Source organism: Rhinopithecus bieti, unplaced genomic scaffold (genome assembly GCF_001698545.2).
Source record: "Rhinopithecus bieti isolate Rb0 unplaced genomic scaffold, ASM169854v2 scaffold_6776, whole genome shotgun sequence".
Classification (NCBI taxonomy): domain Eukaryota; kingdom Metazoa; phylum Chordata; class Mammalia; order Primates; family Cercopithecidae; genus Rhinopithecus; species Rhinopithecus bieti.
In genome coordinates this window covers 2343722-2353640 of record NW_016805299.1, presented here as the reverse complement: position 1 = coordinate 2353640, position 9919 = coordinate 2343722, and the positions used below count along the sequence as shown (strand labels likewise).

Here is a 9919-nt window from a genome sequence, read left to right as displayed (position 1 = left end):
ATCAGAATAAAAAACAGGGGTTGGGGCTGCGGCCTGTAGCAGGCTCCCTCCGCCTTCACTCTAGCTATGCACAAATCCAAAAGCCTTCTGGGGAGGGGCTGGTCCTGGGGGGCGCGGCAGGGAGGGAGGGACCAGAGGGCTGGGGTGGGCAACCGGCTAATCCAAAATAAATAAAAGCAGGGCCGGGAGAGGGGCGGGTGGGGATGGGGGCAAGGGCGAAGAGGGGGACGTTAGTAGGGGAGCCAGACTCTGTCGGGGGTAGCAGGGCNNAAAAAAAAAAAGGAAAGAGTAAAGGAGGGGAAATCAGAATAAAAAACAGGGGTTGGGGCTGCGGCCTGTAGCAGGCTCCCTCCGCCTTCACTCTAGCTATGCACAAATCCAAAAGCCTTCTGGGGAGGGGCTGGTCCTGGGGGGCGCGGCAGGGAGGGAGGGACCCGAGGGCTGGGGTGGGCAACCGGCTAATCCAAAATAAATAAAAGCAGGGCCGGGAGAGGGGCGGGTGGGGATGGGGCAAGGGCGAAGAGGGGACGTTAGTAGGGGAGCCAGACTCTGTCGGGGTAGCAGGGCAGGGGCCGGGCCCGGGGAGTGGGGGGCAGGCAGTAGCGGGTCCGAGTCGCTGCGGGGAGGGGCGGCGGCTGCGGCTGAGGTCTCCCGCCCCCTCGCTGGCTCACTCGTGGTCCTCAGTCAGCTGCAGGCTGGGGCGCTGGGAACACAGCCGGGAGATTATGGGGGCTCCTGGGGCACACGCAGCCCTCCCCAGTTCTCTCCCAGATTTGTTCATTAACTATCCACTTTCTTCTTATTTATTTATTATTTATTTATTTATTTATTTTTGAGACGGAGTCTGGCGCTCTGTCGCCCAGGCTGGAGTGCAGTGGCCGGATCTCAGCTCACTGCAAGCTCCGCCTCCCGGGTTTAAGCCATTCTCCTGCCTCAGCCTCCCGAGTAGCTGGGACTACAGGCGCCCGCCACCTCGCCCGGCTAGTTTTTTTGTATTTTTTAGTAGAGACGGGGTTTCACTGGGTTAGCCAGGATGATCTCGATCTCCTGACCTCGTGATCCACCCGTCTTGGCCTCCCAAAGTGCTGGGATTACAGGCTTGAGCCACTGCGCCCGGCCTTATTACTTATTTTTTTAGAGACAGGGTCCAGCTCTGTTGCCCAGGCTGGAGTGCAGTGGCAGTGATCATAGTTCACTGCAGCCTCAACCTCCTAGGCTCAAGTAATCCTCCTGCCTCAGCCTCCTGAGAATCTGGGATTACAGGTAATATCTGGGACACCAGGGGAAGGCAAACACACCCTGCTCATTTTTGTTGTTGTAGCAGAGATGGGGATTCACTATATTGCCCAGGCTGGTCTTGAACTCTTGGTCTCAAGCCATCCTCCAGCCTTGGCCTCCTAAAGATCTGGGATTACGAATGTGAGCCACTGCACCCAGCCAGACTTTGCACTTTCTGTTCCCTGGTTGGATGGCTCTTTCCCCAGATTTTGAATGGCTGGATTTATTCAAATGTCACCTTCTCAGAGATACCTTCTCTGAACCCCACATCTAAAATAGCCCTGTGATGCACAATCTGGAATTATCTCATATGTTCACTTGATTTTTGTCCTGTGAAATGAGAGAAGACTTTGTCCGTCTTGTTCATCCCTCTTTCCTGGAATAGGGCTCATAAATGAATGGGTGAATGCACAGAATATCATGGGCTCACAGTCTCCCGCCATCTGGATAGACACTGTGATGGCCGTGTACACAGTCCCACAAGTCAAGGTATCCTGTTGCTTTTTGGTTTGTTTGTTGAGGTGGAGTCTTGCTCTGTTGCCCAGGCTGGAGTGCAGTGGCCTGATCTCGGCACACTGCAGCCTTTGCTTTCTGGTCCAAGCAATTCTTGTCCCTCAGCCTCCCGAGTAGCTGGGATTACAGGTGCACACCACCACACCAGCCAAGTTTTGTATTTTTAGTAGAGATGGGGTTTTACCATGTTGGCCAGGCTGGTCTAGAACTCCTGACCTCAGGTGATCCGCCCGCCTCGGCCCCCGAAAGTGCTGGGATTATAGGCGTGAGCCACCGCACCTGGTCAAGGTATCCTGTTTTGATAGCTGTGTACTATACCACTATACACATACACTAATTTGTTTAACCACTCTCCTTTTGATGGATATTTCAGTTATTTGCAGTTTTAAAAATAAATGCCTAGAAGTGGAATTGTTGGGTGTAAGGGCATGAATGTTTGAAACAGGGACAAACATTGCCAGACTGTGCCGGGAACCCCTGAGCCACTGTACTTACTTGTTTCTCCGGTATCTTTATCAATGCTGGGCAGTGTTCATCTTAAAAAATCTTTGTGGCTGGGCCCAGTGGCTCATGCCTGTAATCCCAGCACTTTGGAAGGCCGAGGCAGAGGAGGATCGTTTGAGCCAGGAGTTCAAGACCAACCTGGGCCACATAATGAGACCCCCCCATCTCTACAAAAAAATTTTTAAAAAATCTTAGCCAGGCATGGTGGCTTGCTCCTGTGGTCCCAGCTACTTGGGAGGCTGAGGTGGAGGATGGCTTGAGCCTAGGAGTTCCAGGCTGCGGCGACCTGTGACTGCACACTGCACTCCAGCCTGGGTGACAGTGAGACCCCATCTCTATTAAAAATAATAATAATAATAGGGCCAGGCACGGTGGCTCACGCCTGTAATCCCAGCACTTTGGGAGGCCGAGGCAGATGGATCACTTGAGGCCAGGAGTTTGAGACCAGCCTGGCCAACATGGCAAAACCTGCCTCTACTAAACCAAAAAAATACCAAAATTAGCCAGGCATGGTAGCGCATGCCTGTAGTCCCAGCTACTCGGGAAGCTGAGACATGAGAATTGCTTGAACCCAGGGGACGAGTTTGCAGTGAGCCAAGACTGCGCCACTGCACTCCAGCCTGGGCGACAGAGCGAGACTCCATCTAAAAAAATAAAATAAAAAATAATAAAAGATCTTAAAAAATCTTTGTGGCCTACCCTGGTGGCTCACACCTGTAATCCCAGCACTTTGGGAGACCAGGGCAGGAGGATCCCTTGAGCCCAGGAATTTGAGACTAGCCTGGGCAACACAGTGAAACCTTGTCTCTACAAAAAAAGTAAAAAAATTAGCCAGGCATGGTGGCGTGTGCCTGCAGTCCCAGCTACTTGGGAGGAGTCTGAGGTGGGAGAATCCCTTGAGCCCAGGAGGTCTGGGTGACAGAACGAAATCTTGTCTCAATAATAATAATCTTTGCCAACTTGATAGTGGGAGGTGAAGCCTTACTGTTGCTTTGATTTCTGTTTCAATGGAGTAGGGTGAGCAGCTTTTCATGTTTATTGACCACAGCTGGTATAAAGATCTGTCTCCCCTGGGACTGTGATTCTTGAGGGCAGGGATGGGGTCTGTGTCCCAGATTCGACGGCCCAGGACAGGCTTCCCCAGTGCCACCCCACCACCTGTCCCCACCTCCCCCCCACATCCTCACCTCCTGCCACCGTCCCCTGCTTCAGTGGTACCCATTGGTGAAGGCTGTGGCAATCAAAGGGCCCTGAAAAGGAAAGCGTTTGACTCCTAGATTCCTGGGAAAGTAGAGGAAGATCGGGGCTCCTTCTCTCTCTGCAGGACATCTGAGGTGAGGTGCAGACCCCTCTCTACCTGCCCGGATCGCCCCCCACTGCAGGTCTGCCTGCCCGGATGGCCCCCCACTGCAGGTCTGCTCAAAGATTCTCCAACAAAGGGCCAGGGAATCTGCACAAACCAGTACCCTGGATAAAACCAGGGCACCCCGGGCTGGAATCGAACCTCCATGCGAGCAGAGATGCCATGTGTCTCATTTTCACCTAGAGCCCACTATGCCTGGCATTCAGAGGCGATAGCTAAGTGTCCACTGAATGAATGATAACCCCCACTGTTCTTCCTTAGTGACTCTTTTCCATTCATCCTCCCTCACCCTCCTTTTGCCCCCAAAGACAAAGAAGGTCTCTCCCTTCCCCAACTTGGGGGTCTCTCAAGGTGTGGGGGGTGAGGTGGAGGCCACCAGGCCTGGCCACTCACCCCAAGACTGTGGCCGAAGCCGGTGCTGGGGGCGGGGCTGGCGGCGCTGATGTAACTGCTGACCCCCGAGTCCTGGTTGGCCGCCCCGTAGAGCTCAGCCATGGGGCCGGGGCTGGTGGTCCCCAGGAAGCCCCCTGTGCGGCTGGGAGTCGAACCTGGAGGGGGAGCCATCGTCCAGGGGTGAGAGCCTGGCAACCCAGAAAGAAGACGGTGATAGCCCCGGTGCTCTCTGCCACCCCACGGCACCCCTCAAGCCTGTCCCACCCACCCTGACCTGGACCCCCACATTTCAGAAAGTCCTGTGGGCCCACCTCCTGGAGATCTCCCCACGCCCATCCACCCAGTCACCCCAGCCCTGACCCCCATCATCTCATCTGACCACTCAGCAGCCTCCTCTCCTGAGCCCCTTCCCAACTTCACCCCACCTGGCAGCTGAATGCATGTTCTAAACCCTGACCCGCGTCCCTCTGCTACTTGCAATTTCCATTGTCTCCCCAGTACCCGGGCTCCTTCTGCCTCCTTTCTCCACTCCCTACTTCTGCACTCTCCACACCCACTGGCCTCCAAGCCTTTGTATGTGCTATTCCCTCAACCAGAAACACTTTTCCTCCTCTTTGCCTTTGAATGCGAAGTTAAGGGGCGCTTCCTCTTGGAAGGCTTCCCTGGCCTTTCCTAGAGGACCCAGCTGGGAGCTTCTCTGGTACCGGACACCCCCTAGTGCAGCAGCATCAGCCATCAGCATTATTGCCTTTTTAATACCTGATGCCACTACCAGGCTGCAAGCCCTGGAAGGCAGAGACCCTGTCAGTCTTTTTTTTTTCCCTTTTGAGACAGATGGAGTCTCACTCTGTTGCCCAGGCTGGAGTGCGGTGACGTGATCTCAGCTCACTGCAACCTCCACCTCCCAGGTTCAAGCGATTCTCCTGCCTTGGCCTCCCGAGTAGCTGGGATTACAGGTGTGCACCACCACGCCCGGCTAATTTTTATAGTTTTGGTAGAGACAGGGTCTCACCATGTTGGCCAGGCTGCTCTGGAACTCCTGACCTCAGGTGATCTGCCCACCTCAGCCTCCCAAAGTGCTAGGATTATAGGCAGGAGCCACCTCGCCCAGCCGACCCTGCCAGTCTTGCTGCTGGCTGGCTCGCCCATGCTGGCACGATACCCAGCACAGAGCAGGTAATCAGTTGATACTTGAGTAAACGAACAAGTGTCCCTCTGCAAAGGGGTGGCAGTGGCCACCTCCCCTCCCTTGGACTTCTCTGCTTCCTGTGCTGCCTCATCTCTCTTCCTGCACCCCAGAAGAGCTCACCTGTCCCTCGAACCACAGCCGCCGCCGCCGCTGCCGCCGCCATTGGTCCGTAGGCAGTGAGAGGAATGGCTGAAAAGAAAGGGATGGGCACATGAGCATGGCGGTGGGGGCAGAGGTGGGTGAAGGAGGTCCCTACCTTCTAGCCAGAGCCTCTCCAGCCTGGCCTTACCTCACAGGGGTCCATGTAGCCCCAGGGTCAAGGCAGAAAAGGCTACCTTGGGACACCATCTGTGTCCTGACTCGTGGCATGGATGGAAAAAGGTGGGAGAGAGCACAGCTTCCCAGTGAGTAGCTGAGCCTCAATTTCTGCCCTGGACTGGGGGCACATGCTCCAACAACCCAAAGCTCACGGAGGGTGGAGGCGGGGCCCCCAACCCTGAGCAGCTGTGAAGGTTGCCCACAACTGCCCCCTTCTCCAGGGTGCCCTTGGCAAAACAGGGGCCACTTGGCCTAGAGGTGTCTGGGAGTTCACATCCTTCTTCACAGCCCACAACAGCTAGTGATAGATGACACATGGGACAGGCCCTCAGGCCTGCTGCTCCCAGGTAGAGCACCCCAGGGGTCAGGCTGGGGCTGGGCTCCCACTGAAGCCACAGCTTTGCACCCCACCCTCTGCTGCCTGTCCTGCTCCCTTGCCCCTGTCCCCTGAGAGCACCCCAAGTGCCTCCCTGACCACCCAGAAATGACCACTGCCTCCCCCAAATCCCCTCAGCCTCTTTGTTTGCCATCATCTCTTCAGACACAGGCACCTATCCCCTTGTTTGCTGTCTGCCTTCATCTTCACCTCTGCAGCACCTAGCACCTTGCCTTGTACACTGCAGGTGTTTAATAACTGCTGAAGGAGTAGAAAGGGCCTCTGCTTAAAACACCTAGTGGCTTGAATGGCCTGAGCCTGGAGCTCCCCGGGGCTGAGAGGTGAGCACCTCCTACTGTGAATCTTTCCTAAAAACTTCATACCGTGAGCTCCTTCTCACTCAGATGCCACCTCCTCTAAGAAGTTTTCCCTGAATACCCCCACTCAGGTGGCCCTTTGTCCCTAACCCTAATGCCTTAGCACATTTCCCTGCTTTAATTTCCTTATGGAACTTCTCACCCTCCAAAAATACATTTTTTTAATTAATTTTTTTGTAAAGATAGGGTCTTGGAAAGGCCAGGTGCGGTGGCTCATGCCTGTGATCCCAGCACTTTGGGAGGCCGAGGCAGGCGGATCACCTGAGGTCGGGAGTTCAAGTCCAGCCTGACCAACATGGAGAAACCCTGTCCCTACTAAAAAAAAAAACAGGAAAAAAAAAAATTAGCTGGGCGTGGTGGCTCATGCCTGTAATCCTAGCTACTTGGGAGGCTGAGACAGGAGAATCGCTTGAACCTGGAAGGTAGAGGTTGCGGTGAGCCAAGATGGTGCCATTGCACTCCAGCCTGGGCAACAAGTGCACAACTTCATCTCAAAAATAAAATAAAATAAAATAAAATATAGGGTCTTGGTATGTTGCCCAGGCTGGTCTGGGCCTCAAGCTGTCCTCCTGTGTTCGCCTCCCAACTCCTCCTGTGTTGGTCTCTCAAAGTGTTGGGATTACAAGCCTGAGCCACAGCACCCAGCCCAAAAATATCTTATTTGCTTTGGGGATACTCAGGTAAGCCTTTCTTGTTTTACTTGATTTTTTTTTAGACAGAGTCTAGCTCTGTTGCCCAGTCTGGTGTGCAGTGGCATGATCTCGGCTCACTGCAACCTCTGCCTCCTGGATTCAAGTGACTCTCCTGGCTCAGTCTCCTAAGTAGCTGGGACTACAGGCATGCACCATCATGCCTGCTAATTTTTTTTTTTTTTTTTTTGATTTTTAGTAGAGATGGGGGTTTCACCATGTTGGCCAGGCTGGTCTCAAACTCCTGACCTCAGGTGATCTGCCTGCCTCAGGTTCCCAAAGTGCTGGGATTACAGGCATGCACTACCACGCCCAATTAATTTTTTTGTATTTTTAGTAGAGACGGGGTTTCACCATGTTGGCCAGGCTGGTTTTGAACTCCTGACTTCAAGTGATGCACCTGCTATAGCCTCCCAAAGTGCTGGGATTACACGCATGAGCCACCATGCCTGGCCTGTTTACTTGTTTACTGCTGTCTCCTTCCTCTGGAATTTCAGTTCCAGGAAGGCAGGAACCTTGTCCGTCTCATTCACTGTTGTGTCCCCAGTGCCTGGAGTGGTGTCTGGTACAATTAATATTTATTGAATGCATGAAAAAACCACCCAAATCTCCTTTTCTCCAAGGTTAGAGAAAAGTTCAGATCCCAGGTGCCCAAGCACTGTTGATCCTTGACCCTACTCCCTTGCCTGCCAAGATATCTTTTTAGAGACATTTCTTCTGTCATTTCTTTAAGGCCAGGGACTGGGCTCTGAGGTCTGTTGTTTGGCTCATTTAGGCATTTCCATAAAGTCAGAAGAGTCAACCCTAGCATGCCCTTACCACACTGTAAAGAATGACTTATTTATATAATAAGTATTTGCTCCCCTTTCTAAATTGCAAGTTCTGTGAGATCAGGGCCTGCCTCTGTCTTATGCCTGCTCTGTCCCCAGGGTCTGGGAGAGCATCCTGTGCACAGTAGGTCCCTAACACATGGCGCTCTGTTGCCCAGGCTGGAGTGCAGTGATGCAATCATGGCTCACTGCAGCCTTCACCTCTTGGGCTCATACGATCCTCCTTCCTCAGTCTCCCAAGTAGCTGGGACCACAGCCATGCACCACCACCACACCTGGCTAGTTTTCAATTTTTTTTTTTTTTTTTTAGTAGAGATGGGGTTTCACAATGTTGCCCAGGCTAGTCTTGAACTCCTGGCTTCAAGGGATACTCCTGCTTTGGCCTCTCAAAGTGCTAGGATTACAGGCATGAGCCACCAGACCCAGAACACATAGTCCTTAAATGAGTAACAAGGACCTCCTTCCAGCCTTCTACCCCCACAACTACTGGCCAAACTCTCCCTCTTTTCAGGGAAGAGGCTCTGTCACTTGCATCTCTAGGGTTCTCCTCCCACCCCTTCCTTCACTCCAGGTTTCTCTTCCTCTCTCCTATTTTGGGGGAACCCTGAGCACTCCTTGGAAGGAAGGTCTTATCTAAAGCAAGGTCCATGCTCACATCTTCCACACATGGCCAGGTTGAGGGGAGAGTCTGGGGGTGGGGTGGGGGAGAAGCAGGTTGGACAGAGAAACCCCGTGCAGCCCACCCCATGTGCTCGCAGTCTCCTCGGCTCAAGGCCGGCCCTGCAGCTGAGCTGGCTGGCTCAAGTGAAGGTTCCAGTCAGGGAACCGGCCCCCTGTCACCTTCACCCCACTGGTCCAGAAGTCACCAAAAGGCTGGATTCGGCCCTTGGCAATATTTCATTTGGCTCACAGTGTTGTCAACATTTAGAATCTGTTGCCAACATTGAAAAATAATGGACAAATTCATACGAAAGCAAAAGCCAGGTTTCTGGCATCTCTGGAAAAACATGAGATCTGAGCACAGTGAGTCTGTATCCCCTCCCGGCAAGAGCTGGCTGGCACCGAGGGCAGGTATGCCCATGCCGGAGTGCAGACGTCCCCACCCGGCCCACTTTGCAATCAGTTTGAGACCCTGGCTTGTTCACTGCGGGATCCCAGAGCCTCCATGGAGCTGGCACAAGGAAGGTGCTAGATAAATATTTGCCAAATGGATGAATGAGTGACTTTGCCTCCATCTGCTTGGCTTGGCCCTATGCCCCACCCTTAAGGGCCATGTAGCCGCCCAGACTGGCCAGTGCCCAGGCACAGGCTGCTGTGTCCCCACAGCCAGAGGGCTGGCGGGCAGGAGAAAAGGATCCCGTTAGCTTTCCCCAGGAAGCTCCCTGGGCCCCTTCTCTTTCTCCCCATGTGGCCTGAGAGGTATACAAAATCCGAGCGACTGACCTGTAAGCTCGGGGAGGACTGGGGCGCTCGGGAGAGGGGTCCGCTCTACACGGAATTCTAAAATGAAACGTAAAACAGCTTAGGAAGAAGCAGGGGAGGCCCCTTGGACGTGGCCCAGGGAGGACAAATGCACCGACAGGGACACTGGGTGAGGAGACAGGCCATGCACAGGACCCAAGAGCTGGGGAGGGGGAGCGCACAGTTCCCAGAAGGCAGGGGAGGGCAAGAAGACAGACATAGAGGAGAGAGAGAGAGAGAGAGACAGAGCAGAGTTGCCACCTATACCCTGGGCACAGGGCAAGGCTGGAGGTACGATTCCAGTTGTTTGTTTCCTTCTTTTCTTTTTTTTTTTTTTTTTTTTTTTTTTTTTTTTGAGACGGAGTCTTGCTCTGTCGCCCAGGGTGGAGTACAGTGGCGCTATCTCTGCTCACTGCAAGCTCCGCCTCCCGGGTTTATGCCATTCTCCTGCCTCAGCCTCCTGAGTAGCTGGGACTACAGGTGCCGCCACCTCGCCCGGCTAGTTTTGTATTTTAGTAGAGACGGGGTTTCACCGTGTTAACCGGGATGGTCTCAATCTCCTGACCTCATGATCCACTCGCCTCGGCCTCCCAATGTGCTGGGATTACAGGCACGAGCCACCACGCCC

At 53.8% G+C, this 9919-nt stretch overlaps 1 protein-coding gene across 2 annotated transcripts in view; it reads right to left on the bottom strand.

The window, feature by feature from the left end:
- Positions 1-497: 497 nt before the first annotated feature.
- Positions 498-9919, bottom strand: part of MSI1 (musashi RNA binding protein 1) — a 25984-nt gene continuing 16562 nt past the window's right edge. The window contains exons 9-13 of one of the 2 annotated variants that reach the window (XM_017872129.1): positions 9274-9330; positions 5361-5429; positions 4052-4239; positions 3483-3545; positions 498-703 (exon numbers count right to left, since the gene is read on the bottom strand). In XM_017872129.1, coding sequence (XP_017727618.1) covers positions 3504-3545; positions 4052-4239; positions 5361-5429; positions 9274-9330 — 356 coding nt within the window. In that variant the 3' untranslated portion in view covers positions 498-703; positions 3483-3503. The remainder of the gene's footprint in view (positions 704-3482; positions 3546-4051; positions 4240-5360; positions 5430-9273; positions 9331-9919) is intronic. The other variant, XM_017872130.1, reaches the window with a different exon arrangement.